General features: G+C 49.5%; 2 protein-coding genes across 7 annotated transcripts; both read left to right on the top strand.

Moving 5' to 3' along the window:
- Nucleotides 1–2,892: 2,892 nt before the first annotated feature.
- Nucleotides 2,893–8,753, top strand: Znf324 (zinc finger protein 324). 2 transcript variants are annotated; one of them, XM_032894426.1, is made up of 4 exons: nucleotides 2,893–2,999; nucleotides 5,249–5,375; nucleotides 5,823–5,939; nucleotides 6,654–8,753. In XM_032894426.1, exons 1-4 carry the CDS (start codon nucleotides 2,916–2,918, stop codon nucleotides 8,069–8,071), a joined length of 1,746 nt encoding a protein of 581 aa, XP_032750317.1. In that variant the 5' UTR covers nucleotides 2,893–2,915; the 3' UTR covers nucleotides 8,072–8,753. The 2 variants fall into 2 exon arrangements, with proteins under 2 accessions (XP_032750317.1, XP_032750318.1); XM_032894427.1 differs by lacking the exon at nucleotides 2,893–2,999 and having other exon boundaries at nucleotides 5,320–5,422; nucleotides 5,823–8,753.
- Nucleotides 5,838–19,245, top strand: Znf446 (zinc finger protein 446). Of its 5 annotated transcripts, none has more exons than XM_032894440.1 (6): nucleotides 5,838–5,939; nucleotides 13,833–14,216; nucleotides 14,289–14,490; nucleotides 14,767–14,861; nucleotides 16,798–16,879; nucleotides 17,086–19,245. In XM_032894440.1, the coding sequence occupies exons 2-6, from the start codon at nucleotides 13,875–13,877 to the stop codon at nucleotides 17,640–17,642; spliced, it is 1,278 nt and encodes a 425-aa protein (XP_032750331.1). In that variant the 5' UTR covers nucleotides 5,838–5,939; nucleotides 13,833–13,874; the 3' UTR covers nucleotides 17,643–19,245. The 5 variants fall into 5 exon arrangements, with proteins under 5 accessions (XP_032750331.1, XP_032750334.1, XP_032750330.1 ...); XM_032894443.1 differs by lacking the exon at nucleotides 5,838–5,939 and adding an exon at nucleotides 11,976–12,832; XM_032894439.1 differs by lacking the exon at nucleotides 5,838–5,939 and adding an exon at nucleotides 11,976–12,852.
- The last annotated feature ends 623 nt before the right edge of the window (nucleotides 19,246–19,868 follow it).

Genomic DNA, 19,868 nt, shown 5'->3' with positions numbered 1-19,868 from the left:
TGGGTCCTCTGCAAGATCAGTAAGTGTTGGGCCATTTCTCCAGCCCCTCATTTTGTCTCATTTTGTTTGTTTTGTTTTGAGAGAGGTCTCATATTTAGCCCTGGCTCACCCAGGAATCTTTTATAGACCAGCCTGACCTTGAACTCATGAAGCCTATCAGCCTGTTCTTGGAGTATTGGGATTTAAGGTTCATACCACCTCAGTCAGCTTTTTCTTTCCTTTAAAAAAAGTTATTTCCAGGCTGGAGATCTGGCTCAGTGGCTAAGAGCACTGACTGCTCTTCCAGAGGACCTGAGTTCAATTCCCAGCAACCACATGGTGGCTCACAACCATCTGTAATGGGATCTGATGCCCTCTTCTGGTGTGTCTGAAGACAGCAATGGTGTGCTCATATAAAGTAAAATAAATCTTAAAAAAAAAAAAAAAAAAAAAAAAAAGAGCACCGACTGCTCTTCCAGAGGTCCTGAGTTCAATTCCAGCAACCACATGGTGGCTCACAACCATCTGTAAAGAGATCTTATGCCCTCTTCTGGTGCATCTGAAGACAGCTACAGTGTACTTATATATAATAAATGAATAAATCTTTTAAAAAGAGTTATTTCCTTTGTTTGTAAATGAGTGTAGGTGCCCATGTGCTATGGCACTTGAGGAGAAGTCAGAAGACATCTGGTGCAAGTCAGTTCTTTTCTTCCATCTGGGGATGGAAATAGGGTGTCAGGCTTGGTGACAGGTGCCTTTAACTTGCTAAGCCATCTCACTGATCGCTTTCTTCTTTTGGACTCAGGGCCTCATGTATTCCAGGCTGCTTTTGAACTCACTGTACACTAAAAAATGATTTTGAATTAATTGTCCTCAGTCTTTCTCCTAAGTGCTGGGATTACAAGCATGTGCTACCACACCTGGCTTCTTTTGTGTGTGTGTGTGTGTGTGTGTGTGTGTGTGTGTGTGTAAAACGGACTCACTCTTAGTCCACGCTGGCCTCAGATTTGTAATAAATCTCCTAGTGTAGCTTTCTGAGTTCTGCCATTATTGTCTCTTGTCATCCAGGGTGATTCTCAAATTCACACTATAGCTACAGCTACACTTGAGCACCTGGTTCTTCTGCCTCTACCTCCTAAGAACTAGAATATTAGCTGCTACGACATGCAGCTCTCAACCCATGCTGTTTGAGAGCCTACTGTACGTTAGGAACTGCATTAGCCCACTCTTGAACGAAAGACCAAGGAACTTTCTCTACTTTGAGAGACAAGCATACATAGAATTAAGAACTCAACACGGGAGAAATGAGACTCCTGACGCAAGATTCCTCATGTGCTGCAATACAGAGAAAACCCCTTTACGATAACAGAGTCAGTCTTCACTGAGACTGCCCCGCCTTTCCAAAATCTCATCTATGACTTAGATTGATCCCAAGGAAATGAAGAATCAATATTGTGATGTCTGGGGGAAAAAAGGGAAGAACAAGGTAGCCTTAGGACAAGCAGCCGAGCATAGAAAGAAACTAGTTGATCTGTGCAAAGGTCTGAAATAATAAGAATTTGTAACACTGACCTTCATTACAAGACAGGGATAGGGGACTACAAACAGAAGCCAAAACCCAACCCTGCAGCTGCCCACACAGAAGGAAATTGCCTGAGCTGGGAGTTGGGGTTATTTTCTCATGTGATCCTGGTTGATGTGGAAGTTGCTGATCTTTATTTAATTTATTTTTTATTCTATGTGCACTGGCATTGGTGTTTTGCTTGCATGTATGTCTGACAGTGTTGGGTCCTCTGGAACTGGAATTACAGATAGTTGTGAGCTGCCTTGTTTTTTGTTTTTGTTTTTTTAGATTTATTTATTTATTATATGTAAGTGCACTGTAGCTGCCGTCAGACACACCAGAAGAGGACATCAGATCTTATTACAGATGGTTATGGGGGTTGCTGTGTACAGGGGTTGCTGGGGATTGAACTCAGGACCTCTGGAAGAGCAGTCTCTCCAGCCTGTGAGCTGCCTTGTGGTGCTGGAATTTGAACCCGTTCCTCTAGGAAGAACAGTCAATGCTCTTAACCACTGAGCTATCCTGGAACCTGCTTTGTAAACCAGGCTGATCTTGAAATCACAGAGATCTTCTTGCCTCTGTCTCCCAAGTTCCTAGGCTAAAGGTGTGTGCCACCACGCCCGCTGCTGCTCTGTCTCTTTAGAAGCGGTTCTCAATATGTCTTTTTCTTTTGTGCTCCAGGCTTCAGTCGCCTGCTTCCCAAAATCTCCTACTTCTGCATTTCCAGGTTTTGGGCCAGGGCCGCTAACCCGGCGCTGGGGCCTACCCAGCAGACTCTATTGGTGCTCAGGCCCCGCCGAAATCCGATGGTGGTAGTAAATTTCACTTTCCAGCGTTCTGCCAGGGCTGGGGGTCAGGGAAAAGATGCTTTGGCCGTGGCCATGGATACCGGGAAGGCACCGCCTGTCATTCAGGCTAGTCAGCAGGAACTACGTTTACTCGAGCATCCGTGTTGTGCATTGGGCGAACGCGGATCGGAGAGGCGGGGCTTCCGGCGGTCTGGGATGTCACTTAGCAGACCGGCTTCAGGCCATACGGGTGATCAGGATTGGTGCATGAAGGACCTGGCCGACTCTGCACTCTCCAGGAGGTTCTGGTGACCCAAGACTAGGGCAAGTGAGGACGGTACTCGCAGTTGCCCGATTCGAGCCGTGGCTCAGCACACGTCGGCAGTGCAGGCCAGCGGCCCTGCCTCCTAACCTGAGTTTCCTCCGTTGGCTCATAAGCCGCAGTTGAGGCCGTTAGGGTTGTGCCGAAGCCACGCACGCACTCTCCATCTCACGGCCACAGTCTTCTGGGCGTACAACGCCCTTTTCTGACCGGGAAACTGAGGCCTAGGCGGGCTGCGCGAGGCCGTGGGCGGGAACGGGCTATGCCCAGGACTCCCGCCCGTCGTGCCCCGCCTCCACTGCAGATTCCAATGGCGGTAACCTGGCCGCTGACAGATCCAGCGCGGGTGAGTGTAGGGATCCTTTCATGGATGGACCCACTAGTTGTCCTGTCTTGCCCTCTTACTGTACTGTTGGGAAGGACCCAGTTGTTTCCAATACCATAGTCCAGGTCAAGGTGTGCCGGTGTGGAAGCCTCACTTGTGACAGCCAAGTGGGTAACGTCTGGGAGAAAGTTAAAGGAAAGCACCCACATGTGCAAAAACCAAGGCGAGACTTTTATATTTTGAAGTGTCTCTCTCTCTCTCTCTCCCCTCTCCCCTCTCCCCTCTCTTTCCTCTCTCCTCTCTCTCCTCTCTCTCTCTCTGGGTTGGCCTCAAATTAGAATTAGATATGTAGCTAAGAAATGGTCTTGAACTTCTGGTCCTTCTGCCTCTGCTTCCCAGGTAGATTTTCAGGCATGCACCATCACACACAGTGTATTTGGTACTGGAGATGGAACCCAAGACCTTATGCATACCATGCAAACACTACAAACTGAGCTATATCCCAGCCTGGAACTTAGCAATTTAGAAATGGAACGAACAAGGAAGGGGAAGTCTTGTGTGTTTGAAATAGCAGGCAGAGGAGTTGGAACTTTGTCCCAAAGGCATTGGAAGACGCGGAGTGCTTTTAACACAGATCGGACAGTTTCCCAATTAAGATTTTTAAAGCATGATTTTCTAATTTTTAATTATGTGCATTTGTGTGTGGGTATATGCATGTGAATGTTGGTTCTCTCTGGAGCTTTGTTATAGGCACCTAGTGTGGACACTGGGAGCTGAATTCATGCCCTCTGAAAGAGCAGCACATACTCTTAACCACTGAGCCATCTCTCTAGCCCCAGGTTTTGAGGGTTTTGTTTTGAAAGGCAATCTCACTATGTAGATCTAGCTGGTTTGCAACTTGATATGTAGGACCCTTGAGACAGTGTCCCACTATGTAATCATGGCTGTGCTGGAAATGTACAATTAGACCAGGCTGTTCTTGAATTCACAGACATCCACTTGTTTCTGCCTCCTGAGTGTTGGGAGGAAAGGCATGGGCCACCACACCCAGACCCCCAGTTAAGATTTTAAAAGCATCTTCTCTTTTTTCTGAGTGTAGAACAGACATGGAGGAAGTATTATGTAGAACAGAGACTGTTATCTCTTGGTCCCTGTGAATGGGATTAGTTATGGTGGTCCCTGGACGAGATTAGTAGATCTGCTGATGTGCCAGTTTTGTGTGAAGAACTCTCTCATTTGTCAGCTCTAGTACCTGGGAGGATGGAACTACTGTAGACATGGGAAAGACCAGGCGTGTGTGATGTCCCAGAGTGGACTGATTGATGGGTCTGAAGTAATAGATGTCCAGTTAATTGATCCTATTGTCTTGAGCCAGGACCTAGGAATTGAAGAGAGATAGTGCACTGGCTGGTTGCTGGTTTTGTGTGTCAACTTGACACAAGCTGGAGTCATTAGAGAGGAAGGAGCCTCAGTTGAGAAAATGCCTCCATGAAATTTAACTATAAAACATTTTCTCAATTAGTGATCAATGGGGGGAGGCCCAGCCATCCCTGAACTAGTGGTCCTGGGTTCTAGAAGAAAGAAGGCTGGGCAAGCCAGCCATGGAAAACAAGCCAGTAAGCAGCACCCCTCCAAGGCCTCTGCATTGGATCCTGCCCAGTTAGAGTTCCTGTCTTGACTTCTTCCAGTGATGGAAGAGTACGCTGAATAAACCCTTTCCTTCCCATGTTGCTTTTTGGTCATCAATACTAAGACAGATAGTTTCACAGACTTGATTAGGGTTGGTTGCTTAGGATTTGAGAGCAGTGAAGAGAGGCTTGTGGTGCCTGAGGGGAAGAGTCCCACAGATGGCTGAACAAGGGTAAGAGTTGCTTGAAAGCAGAAAGGAAATGGAGCATTGGTATAGAGGCAAGAAGGATTGACTTTCTATATGTCTACTAGGTTGATAAGGCCACTCCCACCTCCCACCCCTGACACCCTCACACCCACAACAGTAACTGAGATTGTCTATTTATTCCCAAGGACCAATTTTTTTTTTAAAATTGATGTTTTTGAGACAGGGTTTCCTATGGCTGTCCTATGGCTGTCCTGAAATCACTATGTAGACCAGGCTGGCCCTGAACTCACAGATATATGCCTCCCTCTGTCTTCTCAACCAGTACTACAGGGAAGGAAGATAAGTGTCCAAGAAGCATCTCCATTAGGATAGGGAACTGGTTCCTGCCTCACACAGCCATAGCATAGACACTATCTTATTCTTGCTGATGTAGGGCTTGATGGCCTTTGAGGATGTGGCTGTGTACTTCTCCCAGGAGGAGTGGATGTTCCTGAATGCGGCCCAGAGGGCGCTGTACCGCCATGTAATGCTGGAAAACTTCGCACTTGTAGACTCCATAGGTAAACCCCCGAGTTGAGTCCTCCATTGGAAGCAAAACTGGGACCAGGTATGGCAGCCAGCTGAGCACACCAGGTTCGGGAGCCATTACAACTGTCCCCTCTCCCTAGCTGTTTATGAGTATGGCCCTCTATCCATGGGCATGTGAGAGGAAGGTTGGGGCCCTTATATAGTCTGATAAACTTAACCATTTCCTGCATCCCTGGGGTGCTGGCTGGCTACCTTCTTCTGTGCCTGAGTTCTAGCACCTTCCTTTGGAGCAGCTGATCCAGTCGTTCCTTATGGGAACCCTTGAGCTGGGCCTGTGATCCTCCGTATGGTATGACCTTTGGGGTTTTGGGTGCATTGATTGCATGGTCAATATCCATGATATTCCATATCCTGCTCTCTGTTGGGGCTGGACTGTCCTGAGCTGTGACTGGCCTCACATGCTCCTTTTCCCTTCCTAGGACCCTCTGTCTCCCGGCCTCGTGTGATCATCCAACTGCAGCGTGGCGAGGAACCCTGGGTTCCCAATAGGACAATTGCAGGCCCAGGCAGGGGCACCCACAGGAGATCCAGCCTTGGTGAGTTGGGCTTCACCTAGGATGTACTCAGGGCCAACCTGGGCTACTACATTCTCTACTTCCTGGTTTTATAAACACCCTCCTTTCCTGTCTAGAGACAACTCCCTTCCCTTTCTGAATCTTTTCCCTCATCTTGTGGCCTTTCCTGCCCTTAAAGGAAAAACTTGAAGGGCACAGGTGCTGTGTCCATGCAGGATATATTACCCTTTTGAACCACATGCACAGACACACCCACCAGCTGGGTTTCCCCATTGAGCTGTCACATCTGTAGGGTCAGTCCTTCTTCTCAACTGTTGTTTGAACACTTCCTGGTTGGGCTGTTCCTGGCACTGTGCACACAGCATTGGCCAGGACACTGCTGAGTAGTATAGGGAGAATGCCTGGGAAAAGCAGTCTTCAACAGGATTGATAAATAGTGCATAGACTGAAGGGATGAACACAAAGAGAAAGGAGGTTAGGGAGTGAGGCTTAAGAGAAAGGAACCAGGACATCCAGTACAGAGGTCCTGACCAGAGAGGGCTATAGCTATTAGGACAGACTCTTTCCTACCAACTTCTCCCAGGGCCAGCCCACGCTTCTGGTTTTTTGTTTGTTTGTTTTTCTTCTCCCACCCTTTACACTTAGTTCATTAAGGTTCCCTTGACTGCCCAGGCAGTTTGCTGTGGTCACTTTCTGACCAGATGACCCAGGTAACTATCTTTCCTCTGCCTTCAGGATCCAATTACAGTGCAAGGGACAGACATGTGTCTGGAGCATCTCCAGGGGCCACCTGTGACAGGCCTGATAGGATATCTACTAGTCTCCTTCCTCCTGCTGGTGCCTACCCTGATGCAAAAATTCTGGAGGGACACCAAAGTGCCTGCCCATCTCTACAGAAAAAACCCACAGGGGTATCAGTGATTTACTGGGAGCAGCTACTGCTAGGTTCTAGCAGCAGTGAGGCAACTGTCAGCCTTCGATTGACCTCCCCAGTAGGGGTTCCTGAGAATGGTTCATCTAGAGTGAAGGCCTTCTCTGACCTCCTGGCCCCAGGGAAGCAGCCACGGGTAGCAGAGCAGCAAAAGCCAGAGATGCAGCTAAACCCTGGGAGAACTTTCCAAAGTATCCCAGATCTCCACGAGGCTGAGGAGGGACATGGGATAAGTGGGGCTTGCCATGAGTCTCAGGGAGACCCCAGTGTTCCAGAGGCCCCGATATGGGATGAGCTGGGAGAAGCCCTCCAGGCCGGCCCAGGTCTTTTCTCTGGGGACAAACCTTTTGAATGTAGGGCGTGCAACAAAGTGTTTGTGAAGAGCTCAGACCTCCTAAAGCATCTGCGCACTCATACTGGAGAGCGGCCATATGAGTGTGCCCAGTGCGGCAAGGCCTTCAGTCAGACATCTCACCTGACTCAGCACCAGCGCATCCATAGTGGTGAAACGCCCTATGTGTGCATGGTGTGCAGCAAGGCCTTCCGACACAGCTCCTCACTGGTGCGCCATCAGCGCATCCACACTGTCGAGAAGACATTTCACTGCAACGAGTGTGGCAAGGCCTTCAGCCATGGCTCCAACCTCAGTCAGCACCGCAAGATCCACGCAGGAGGGCGTCCCTATGCCTGTGCACAGTGCGGCCGCCGCTTCTGCCGCAACTCACATCTTATCCAGCACGAGCGCACGCACACAGGCGAGAAGCCCTATGCCTGCTCCCTCTGTGGCGCAGCCTTTAGTCAGGGCTCCTCGCTCTTCAAGCACCAGCGTGTGCATACTGGAGAGAAGCCTTTCTCGTGTCCACAGTGTGGCCGTGCCTTCAGCCACAGCTCCAACCTCACACAGCATCAGCTGCTGCACACTGGCGAACGTCCCTTCCGCTGCGGCGACTGTGGCAAGGCCTTTGCCAAGGGAGCAGTGTTGCTTAGCCACAGGCGCATCCACACCGGTGAAAAGCCCTTCGTGTGCACACAGTGTGGCCGCGCTTTCCGTGAGCGCCCTGCCCTCTTTCATCACCAAAGGATCCACACAGGAGAGAAGGCCCTGCGGAGGCCCAGGGGCAACATGCACTCCCAGGTCGGGTCTCTTGGGGCATCCTTAGACGGTACACATCCAAAGGCCACTTTAGACCCACCAGCAGTCCCAAATATTGCTGAGGCCTAAGGTCATAGCTGTGCTCTTCTCTGGAATCCCTTTCACTCACTGTGGAAGAGCCTGGGTTCTCAGCAAATTCACTGCTATGTGAGCCAGATACAAGGAGGACTTGCCAGTCAAGTCAGTTCCATTTACAGCTATATCCTGAAAGAAGCTGGAGGGGAGGAATCTGTAGAGTGCATGTACCCCCTGCACTGGTGGGGCGGGCAGCGACTGCCCCCAGAACTTGTTAGTGGGTGACCCACAGACTTTGATCTCCATGTTGATGCCACATCAGTGTTTCCTGACTATGGCTATGAAAACAGGAAAAGAGCACGCAGGAGGTGGGAGCTCTCAAACTAGCAGCTGGAGACACAGCCCCAGTGCACTCCATTTCCTTGGTGCAAGCCTCAGGCAAATAAACAGTTTGTTTCGTAACTTCAGCTTTTTCCTCTGGGAAGTGAAGAGGGAAGGAGCTTTGGACCAGTGGAAGGTGATGCTATAAAATATTCTAGCAGCTGGATATAGTGACATATGCCTTTAAACCCAGGACTTGGGAGGCAAGGGCAGGTGTGTCTCTTGTGAGTTTAAAGCCAGCCTGGTCTACATAGTGTGTTCCAGCTCCCAACTAGAGAGAGTTACACAGTGAAACCGTCTTTAAAATAATGTAAATGTTCCAATAGGATCCAAATAAAGTCCAAGTAGACTCACAGCCAGCTATGTGCTAGGTGCTGCCCAGAAGGCAACTTGTGGGCCTTGTATTGGTGTCGCTGCTTCAAACAAGAAAACTGAGGATGCACAGAAGAGTTGTGGCCTAGAGCACACAGCAGAAGCAGGACTGAACTCAGATGGACTTCTCCAGTCTCCATCTACAACCCCTTCCCTCTAGTCTACCAGGCCAGGCTCCAAGGGCTGGCCTAACCCACCAGTGGGAAATGGAGGCCTGGAGGGAAGATGTGGCCCTCGGCTCTGCAAGACAGATAAGAGTGCTGGCTGCTCATTCAAGCCTGTCGTCAGCCATTACCAAAGCCATGCTATATGAGCCTTACCTCTGAAGTGGTGCTAGTAACTGAGAGGAAATGAGACAGGGCTGCTTATGTTTGCTGGGCTTAGCCATCGTGCACCCACCTGTCCCATCCGGTCCCACACATACGAGTCCCGAGGTAAAGAGCTGAGCAGGGAAGCCTTGGCGTTTCCTATGACTTCTGAGACCTCTCTAGTGTAACAACCCTAAACCTTGAGGGCAGATGGGTGCGTGGGATTCAGTTTGCTTGCTGTGGCCTTTAGCAGACCAGGTCTCATTGGACCTGAGGTCAGACCAACAGGGAAATGAACGCCAGTATTTAAAAGGTAAAACAGATATATACTGTAATTTCTTACCTAGATAGGAATGTCCACATCTCTTGACTCCAGGACATGCCTCCTGGTTTTTACTGCTGTTGTTCATAGTTCATAATTATATGTGTGGATGCATGTATGTAAGGCATACATGTAGAAGTCCAAGGACAATTTTCAGGAATCAGTTTTCTCCTTCCATCATATGGGTGCTGGGGATGGAGCTCAAATTGTAATGCTTCATAGTACATGACTTTAACCACTGTTGGCCCTGATTTTTTTTTCAGACAGGGTCCCATGTAACCTAGGTTAGCCTCGAACTCTGTAGCCAAGGCTGGCCTTGAACTTCTGTTCTCTTGCCTTTACCTCCTGAGTTCTGAGACTACAAGCATACACCACCAGCCTGGTTTGTTCAGTACTAGAGATTAAACCTGAGGCTGTGTGCCTATTTAGCAAGCACTCCGCCAACTGAACTATATCCTTCTCCCTCGGTTTCAGGTTTTAATTAGTTCAAAGAACTAGACTTGGTGTGGCATGTCTGGAATGCCCATAGTCAGGAGGTAGAGGTAGAGGAGGCAATTCAAGGATAGTTTGAGGCCCTGTGTTTTGTTTTGAGACAGGGTTTCTCAGTGTAGCCCTGGTCATCCTAGAACAGGATGGAGCTCTGTAGACCAGGCTGGCCTGAATTCAGAGAAATCCACCTGCCTCTGCCCCGCCAAGCACTGGGATGAAAGGCATGTGCCATCACAGCCCAGCATTGAAGCCCCTATCTTAAAAAGAAAAAACTGAGTTGATACACACCTGTGTGAACAATAATACTTGTTTTTACCTTAGAGAAGATATTAAACGGATATCCACAGACATGATATTGAAGTCAGCACAGAGGATTTGGCTTTAATCTGAGTTCTCAGGTCACAGAGATACAGCTTATCTGTAGCCCAGTGTAGGGTGGAGTCATCTATGTCCCTTTGGTGGCCACAGGTAGGTGGGGGAAGCCAGGAGGTCTAGGAAAGGCAAACTGCTCAGAGCAACAGTTCTGTTGAAAGATGAGCCTTTGTGGAGAGAGGAGGGTGGGAAGAATGAGTCACTGCTGTGACCACGTCTGCTGTTGAGGATGAGTGCATGTGTAAAGTTGAGTCCAGCTCTTTAGGAACTCCCGTCCCGTCACCTGGAGGTATAGTGGTGTAGACCTGTAACCCTAGCACTTTGGGAGGCTGAGACAGGAGGATCTGAAGTTAACCCTCCAGATCAGTGTGAGGCTACTGAGAAAGTCTGGAGAAAAAAAATTAAACAGGTCAGATGTTTAATCCCAGCACACAAGAGACAGAGACAAGTAGGACTACATAGCAGTTGGGGGTCCATAGTGAGACCCTGTCTCAAAAAAGCAATAAAACCATCTTGCAGCTACCATCTATGCATAAGACACACCTGTCCCACCCATCTGCCAGTAGAGTCAGACACATCTGTCCACTAAACCTCATTAATTCATGAAAGGAGGGATGCTGTACAGGATCCAGCTGCCCAAGACCCTGTAAGAGAAAATCCTCTGAGCTAGGCCTCTTGATACCCAGTAGGCCCACTGTCAGATCCTCTCAGATGGAACTATGTAATGCCAGGAAGGCCCAGGACCAAAGATACGTTGAGGAAACTGAGTTCCCCAACAGTTCCCTGACAGTCCTGAGCCTTCTGGGATCCACGGACTGGAATTGTTACCACCTTCTCTTCCTCACCAGTCTCTGCTTGTAAGCTGAGTGCTTTTTACCTCCACGCTCCTTGGATCTACCTATTCCAATACCAAGAACTGGCCTGCGCTCCCCTATGTGTGGGAGTTCCCCAAGAACTACGGCTATACTGGGTTAGCTCCTCTTAACCGGCTACACTTGTAAAAATGCCTATGGGTTTTCTAAGTCAAATGTTAAACCAGCTAAGCTTGGTAGCACCTGCCTGTGTTCTCAAAGCTGAGAAAACTGAAGCTGCAGGTTACAGAAACCCTGTCTTAAAACAACAATACCCTCACCTTCCAATCCCACAAAACCAAACACACACATGCACCAAACTCCACACTTGGCTGTAAGTCTGTAGGTGAAGATGGAGGGGGGGGGTGGAATTCAAGGGAAATCAAATACTGAGCTGACACTGGGGGTCTCTGTCTCATGATTTTCCTGGGCAGCCGTAAACCTATACTCCAACTGGAAGAAAGCCTCTTAGGTCCCACTTGGTCAATGAGTTTGTTAGGGTTACAAGAGTAAGCATTTGAGGAGTGAGAGTGGTTAAGCTGCCCACAAAACACTCAGAGGGCCCTAATGACTGGGTTCAGCCCCTCCAGATGCATGGGGTCCAAGCTCCTCTCTACAGAGTAAAAAGCCTAAGCTCAAGACTTGAAAACCCACCAACTCCCCTACTCTGGAAAGTCCCACCGCCCCCCGAAGAAACCCTATATATACCCTGTTTTCTGCTCAGTCTCTGCTGCCTCACCTGAGCAGAGGCAACCATCTTCTGAGTTTTTCCCTCCCAATAAATCTCCTGTCTGAGGTTTGTTGTGTGCTGTGACTTTGTAGTATTCCATGGCTTTGTAGTATTCCAACTTCCAGGATACCCTTCCCTTCAGAACTGTAACACTGTCATTGGAGAAGGCTTTCTCCACCCATAGCTGTAACATTACAAGAACATGGGTGACTGAAGAATCCCAACCCTAATCAATTTTTTATCTTAAAATTTATCATTTCTAAGATCACACACAGTTGGGCAGGAAGGACTGGTGACAAAAATGCTTCCCCATCCCAAGAGAAAACATGAACACCCAAGTATTTTCAGTACAGTTATCTGAAGACTATTAATGAGGGGTAATTACATAGTTACTTCCCCCCTCCGAGCGCTTGCTCACCCGTGGGCCTACTGTCCCCACAATATCCAGGGAGCTTAACGGAGATCCCACAGAGGCCATAGTGGGTATTCCTCGCCTCCCACCGGGATTCCTACTGGTACTGTCTGGAACAGTCTGGGATGACGCCTGGACTCAAGAGGCTAAGAAGCCTCCACCTAGGCCTTCTCCAAGGCAGGACGACCCTCACGGCATAACTCAGAACAGTAAACGGCCGTAGGTTGTGCGCTGGCTGTTACCTAGGAGACACAAGGAGCGCGAGTCCTTCGGGGAGCGCCAGCTCTGATTGGTCAGGATGCCCTAACTAGCCAATAGAAACCAGTTCCGCTGTGCACATGCGTAAAGAGGCTAACCCGCAGTCTGGGTCGGCTGTACGTGAGTCCTACGGCTGAGGTTGCAAGAGAAGAACCGCTGCCAAGTCAGGAAAGGGAACCCCCGGAACTCTGCGGCAAAGCGACCCCGAGGAGAGGAACGAAGAGCCTCCCGCGTTAGAGGCCCTGGAAGCGTGCTGTCCTCCTTGCTGAGGCTCACGGGAGACGTAGTCCAAGCGGAGGGGGGCCGTTCCTGCGGAGCAGGTGCAGGATTGGCCAGGCTGGTAGGCTAACGGGAGAGGCGGGGCGATCTGTGAGTGGTAGTGGGACGCGCTCCGTGTCACTTCCTGGAAGTGCCCCAAGCTTCTCGGGCTCCCCCACGCGTCAGAGGTGAGCGCACTCCTAGCTGTGCAGGCGCAGCTTTATAATCCCCCTCCTCTGATCGCCGAGAGTGCCTCCCAGCCATCGGACCCACCCTTTTTCTGTGTCAGAGCCTGAGACCCCAACTCTGAGTGTCGCCTGAACAGGCCAGATGTCTCAGGAGAGCCGATTTCAATCCAGAACTTCTTTTTTTTTTTTTTTTTTTTGGTTCTTTTTTTTTCGGAGCTGGGGACCGAACCCAGGGCCTTGCGCTTCCTTGGCAAGCGCTCTACCACTGAGCTAAATCCCCAACCAATCCAGAACTTCTTAAGAGCTGGGACACAGGTTCCAGCTGACTACACACAAAACGGGGCTGTTTGATTTGGCTTTTGTTTCGGGGTTTCACATGCATAGGCTGAGGCAGTGTGAGGCATCCACAGTTCAGTTGTGGTCAGTGAACTGTGTCTGCCAGCCTATATAAACCCCTGGCAGTGCACCCAAGCTTTCAGCGCTGCCCCCAGGTGATGTACTTGGGCCCCAGAGTCAACTCTTCAGCTAGCACAGTGGTCTGCCTCCTGCCTGAAGCCTCAGGGCTTCAGGTTACCCTGGATGATGGTCCGATCTATGTCCTGCTTGAACTCTTGTCTACTGGGGGAACCACTTTCATCTCCCAACAGCCCTCTGTTTTACCCAAATATTTGAGCCAGTCATTTGCAGTTTTCTAGAAGGTCCTTGAACACCTTCTACTCAAGTCGTTATCTTCAAGGCTTTCTCAACTACTGTGGGCCTGCACCTTCCATGACCTTCCTTGAAGTTCTCCTGCCCACAGGGTTCTCTTTATGGCTTCCAGGAAGGATCTGGTGTATGCCTTCTGACCTTAGATGACATTCTTCCTTTTCTGTAGGTAGGACCCTCTGTCACCTCCAAAAAGACCCTCAAAACAAGAATGCCATCTCCTCTGGGTACCCCACACCTATCCTTCAGAGACTCCAGGACCACCCTTGAGGAGCCTGAGGCTGCACGACTCCATTTCCGGGGTTTCTGCTATGAGGAGGTTGAGGGACCCCGAGAGGCATTGGCCCGGCTTCGAGAGTTGTGTCACCAGTGGTTGCAGCCTGAGTCATCCTCCAAAGAGCAGATGATAGAGTTGCTGGTTTTGGAACAGTTCCTGGGTGTGTTGCCTCCTGAGATCCAGGCCTGGGTTCGAGGACAGCGACCAGGAAGCCCCGAGGAGGCCGCTGCCCTTGTTGAGGAGCTGCAGCATGATCCTGGACAGCTGCTGGGCTGGGTGAGTGCAATGACATTAGCTTCTTAAAGGGACAGATTGAAGGGAGAGCCCCTGTAACATGCTTCTCTTCAGATCACAGCCCACATCCTGAAGCCAAAGATACTTCCTCCAGTCCAGAAGATGGAGGAGTCCTCAGGGAGCCACCACTTCTCAGCAGCAATGGAATCCTCCAAGGCAGGCCCAGCGGAGGCACCGCAGGACGCAGGGATAGACAGATCTACCCAGATCAGTTGCAGTGTGAAGGAGGAAGTCAGTGCTGATGGGCAGGAGATGGGTGAGGGGATGCAACATCTGAACTCAAATCCCTGGGGTGTGTGGGGTACGGGGGTTCAGAGTAAGGTGCTCTAGGAGAGGTTTTGCAGGTTCAGGTGCGACTCCTGAAACGAGTCTGGACAATCCCCCCTGAGATAAGGACTCTGGAGAGACCGTAAAGCTGAATTTCTGAGAAGGAACAGGGCTGACCTCCCCCATGTCAAATTGCAGAGGCGGGCCAAAGGCCAATGCAGTAACAACAGCTTGATACTACTTCCCATCTGCCTCTCTTTCTCAGTATCTCCACGCACCCTCCTTCCAGCCCAGGACCCCGAGGGACATCTTGAACATCAGGAAACAGCCTCCATATCGTTCCAGCCAGGAAGAATCCAGGTAAACAGCCTCTAGCAGGCCTTGCATGTGGGAGGAGGAGTGTCTCTGGTGGCTTGTGTTCTGCCCTACAGTTTGTAGGATCCCCTGCCAGTGACTCATGTGGTTTTTACTACTTCTGAGTAGTAAATACCTTCCCCCCCATCAAGTCCTATTGGTAGCCTCTCATTAGAAAGGATTTAGGCCCCAGGTCCAGAGTGGCTAGAACTGGTGGGCATGGCTTCCTCACCTCCAGAGAAGTCAGTTACTGGAAAGGTTTACAGTATACACAAGCCATGAGCCAGTTGTTATGTGTACAGTTGGGGAGGGGATGGCCATGCAGGATTCCTGCAGTCCTGAGGTCAGATCAAAATTCTCTTCCCGAACATTCCTCAAACCCCTTCTACTGCTCTTCTCAGAGTACAGTGACACAGAGGCTGAGCTTAACCTGCTACCTGCGTGTGTATAGTTAACATGGAGAGAGTAGAGATCTGTCCCCTCTAGGTTCTTTCTGCTTCTGAGCCCTTACCTTCTTTCTCAATAGAATGTCTAGTTAGGGTGTGCTTCAAGGTTAAGAAACCCTCCTTTGATCCCTCTCTGGTATCCTGCTCCATTCCAGACTAATAACACCTCTAGATGTAGCTGTGGCAGCCACCTTCCTTTCTCCAGATCTGCTTTGGCTTGTCCTTCAGGGTTATTTTTCTCAACCTATCAAAGACCTATATGGCAGATTTCAGGGCAAGGAATCCTTTCCTTGGTATGGCCATCACAGCACGCACGCATGCCCTCGTAAACACACACACACACACACACACACACACACACACACCGTCTTGCCACCAAATTGCCCCTCTTCAGACCTTGCTTGAACCGGCTGCCACCTGGCACAAAGCACCTAAGCTTTCTCTCTCCATCACCTTTACCTACTCACCTCATCACATCAATTCCTCCTCCCCCCTCCCCCTTTGTGTGTGTGTTTGTGTGTGTGTGTGTGTGTGTGTGTGTGTGTGTGTGTGGTGTGTGTGTGTGTGTTGGGAGGCAGTTTGAGACAAGGTTTCTCTGTGTAACAAGCCCTGGCTGTCCTGAACTAGCTTTGTAGACCAGGAACTTCCGAGTACTGGGACTAAAGGTGTGCTCCACCATGCCCAGCTTCATTACTCTTTTTAATCTTCCTCCCCACCACATCCTGTTTTTGTTTTGTTTTGCTTTGTTTAATCTCTCTACAAAGCCCCAAATGTCCTGGATCTGAGTATGTAGACCAGGCTGACCTCTGATTCTGAGCACTGGGATCAAAGTGTGCACCCACCATGCCTGGCTCCTTAATCCTCTTTCTAAAAAATAAAATGAAATAAAGGTTTTGCAAATGTAGCTCACTTGGTAGAGTGCCCACCTAGCATGCATGAGGTCCTAGACTTTATCTCCAGCACTGCATAAACTGGTAATCCCAGAACTCAGGAGGTAGAGTCTGGAAAATCAGAACTTTCAAGTTATGCTCAGCTACATAGTGCATTTGAGGCTAACCTGGGCTACACAGACCCACTCTTTCTCACAGGCACTTCAATAAAGGCCAAAGAAAAAGCTCTCACCCCAAGGAAGAATTTTCAGTTTTGTTAGTCAGTGTTGATAGAAGGTAGCTGAAGCTCAGGTAGTATCTGGCCTCTTACTGACCTTCCAGCACATCCTGTTCATAGTGTAGTGACTAGAAGGATGGGACAGCCACTGTGTCTTTCTCCAAGACCTACCCACAACTTCAGTCCTTCAGACCATCACTGAGATAGACCACTGAGAAGACAGCGATGGTAGGTTGAACAGATGAAAGCTGACGCAGTACTCACAAATGCCAGTTCTAGCTTAGTCCTTAGCCTGCTGCAGATGGAGATTCAGTAACCTGCCACCCACGGGGTATTGGGTAGGAAGTGAGGCTACCTGGGAGAGGCAATGACTGGTTGCATCCTTGCAGGAGTGGGGCCTGATGGACTCATCACAAAAAGAGCTGTGCTGGGGTGTGATGCCGGAGAAATACAACACAGTGGTATCCCAGGGTGAGGATCAATGGCTCTCCCTGTCCTACCTTCCCTGCCCCATCCTCCGCACACCTCCCACATGTACTAGGCCCCCCACTGGGGCTCCCAGTGCAGTGGCCTAGCGTCCAGCTGCATCTCTCTTCTACCAGAAAGTGCCCACTCCCATACTTTTGTGCAAACCCTTATGTGTCCAAGCCCCCAAATGAATGTTCTCTCCCCCGTAGCAAGCCTGCCGCTGCTACAGCCAGAGACACATGTTGACTCTGAGCTGAGACCAAAACAGGAGACCCCACATGAAGGATCAGAGTCCCTCGGGAGCCATCCCCCAGAAGTGGGAGCCATTGCAGATCCAAGGCTAGTTCAAGCCACTCCAAGTGAAAGACAGAGCCCTTGCAAGGACCCTCCAGGCTTGTCTCCTACACCACTGCTTGAAGCCCCAGCTAGGCCCACACCTCGGAAGCTGTATGTTTGTGAGCAGTGTGGCCTCAGCTTTGATTGGAAGTCAGTTTTCATCATTCATCTCCGCACACACAGGAGAGGGCCAGGCCTGGAAAGACCATCACAGGTAGCCTGGGAGCCGGCCATGCGGCGCTCCCCTGGCCTTCGGGCCTATACCTGTGTGGAGTGTGGGCGCAGCTTCAGCTGGAAGTCACAGCTGGTCATCCACCGCAAGAGCCATGCAGGCCAGTGGCGCCACTTCTGCGGGGACTGTGGGTGTAGCTTTGACTGGAAGTTTCAGTTGGTCATTCATAGGAAGATCCACCAGCCAGAGGACCCATGAGGAGCTGGAGAGGCATGTCTCACCCTGGGTGCCTCCAGCCCTGATGCACCACTTCTGGCATCCTCTTTAGCCAAGAGGAGGTTCTAAGGCACCCCAAGTAAGTCAGGGATTGCAAGAAGATTTCCCTGTCCATTGCCAGGTTATCCAGTGTATGGAGAGGAGGCTGTTCCCTTCCTTTGGTTCCTGCTTTGTGGAGCCAGGCCTGGGTTGGAGTTACTAACCTACGACTGGGGTCCAGCTTGTACAAGAGGTGGACACTCCCTGCTTCAGGATGCTCCGAAATCACTTAGGTCCCTCCTAAGTGGCTGGGCAAGACATCTCTGTGCAAGATACTGGAAACCACATCTGCCTTTCAATCCTGCTGCATGCGACCCTCAGACTAACATGTTAGATTTCTAATGTAAGTTTTACCTCTATAACAAGAATTTCTAAGTAAACATCCTGACTTTTGGTTCCACTGACCAAAAGAGCAGCCGTGTGTGCTGGCTAGCAGGCCACAGGAACCACAGTGCAGCCGGGCCCTGAAGATCTAATGAGTCACTTCTCTCCTCCGGCCTACCCAGTTTCTTGTCCACACACATTGCTCCCCACCTCCCTGGCCTGAACTTCAAAATTCCTGAACTTGGATGGACTTGGATGAATAGTTGACTTTCCTTTGGGAGTGAGAACGGACAAGAGTGGCTTCTGAGAAGTTAGACAACACGTGGGTGCCTCAGGCTATGCATGCCTCTGGGTGAAGGCTACACCCCACATAGCCAGTTCACTACTAAACCGGAGGACAAAGGGCCACTCCCTACTGCCCAGGGAACAGTGACCCTCTGGACAGTCACTCAGGATCTTTTCAGTGCACGGTGTCCTATTAACTATGCCTGTAAACTAGGTAGATCAAAACAGATTTACTTACTAATTGTTCCGACATCAAAGCGCTGAAGCACGTCACACAAATCAAAGACAGACTCACCCTGGAAGCTACCTGAGACCCTTGGCTGATGACCTCTTTTTCCATCTTTAGCAGTCGGTAGTTGTTTACCTTGCTGAATCATTCATATATTGATTTCTGTTTGCAGGGCCTTTTGAGTGGTATGGGGCCCGATATTCCAGGGTAAGGTGATCACCTTAAGCTCAGACGATAAAGTGGGACCTTTCTTTTGTTTGAGACAGGGTCTCCTAATGCAGTAGCTGCTAACCTCTAACTGGTCATCCTCCTGTCTCAGCTTTCTATATGTTAAAACTATAGGCTTATACCACCAAGCCCAGGTTGATATTTTTAAATTCTATGTATGTTTAAGACAGTCTCACTTAAATGCCCTCAAACTATCTGTAGTCCTCCAACCTCAGCCCCTGAGTGTTGGAATTAAAGTTGTGTCATTGGGCCAGGCTAAGACTTTAAATTCTTTTAATTTTAAAATTTAGAAATACAGATCAGGATTCAGTGTTGTAGGCAGATCTCTGTTAGTTTGAGGTCAGACTGCTTTATATAGTGTGTTCCAGGATAGCCTGGGGCTATGTAGTGAGATCCTGTCTTAAAAATAAATAAAGAAATAAGCGAATAAATTCTGAAGATGGGCACATCAAAGTGTCATCTAGAAACCTGAGTTTTCAACACTGTCCATTCTTGCTCACTAATCCAGTTTATTGTTTTAGGTAGGTGTGTGTGTGTGTGTGTGTGTGTGTGTGTGTGTGTGTGTATGAGTGTGTGTGTGTGTATGTATGTATATGTATGTATGTATGTATGTATGTACATATGTATTTAGAAGCCTGAAAAGAGTATCAGGGTCTGCAAGGCCCTGGGTTCGATCCCCAGCTCCGAAAAAAAGAAAAAAGAAAAAAAAAAAAAAAGAGTATCAGGGTCTTCACCTCTGCTTGTTAATGTTCATCCTGGAATCCAAACACCAGTGACAGACTCAAACTCTGGTCCTGTTGATTTCACATCAAGTGCTTTTAACTGCTGAGCCCTGTCTCCAGTTCACAACGTTATTGAAGATTTGCTTCAGTCTGAGTCCCTCCAGGCTGCTCACATGTTCCTCGTCTTTCATGGCCCTGTTCTTCCTGCGCCTGCTCACGAGTGGTGTAAGTTTTCATATGTTCCTTAGACTGTTTGCCCATTCATTATGTTTGTCCTAGACAACTGAAAGCAGTGTCAGTCCCTACAGCAAGTTCCAGAATCTGCTCTTCACAGGTTTCTGTGTTGGTTTGTTTGTTCTTTTGGAGGGGAGCTGAAATGAT

The sequence above is a fragment of the Rattus rattus genome, chromosome 2 (genome assembly GCF_011064425.1).
Source record: "Rattus rattus isolate New Zealand chromosome 2, Rrattus_CSIRO_v1, whole genome shotgun sequence".
In the NCBI taxonomy this organism is placed as follows: domain Eukaryota; kingdom Metazoa; phylum Chordata; class Mammalia; order Rodentia; family Muridae; genus Rattus; species Rattus rattus.
The sequence above is the reverse complement of the archived record's forward strand: the minus strand, read 5'-3'. Positions and strand labels throughout refer to the sequence as shown.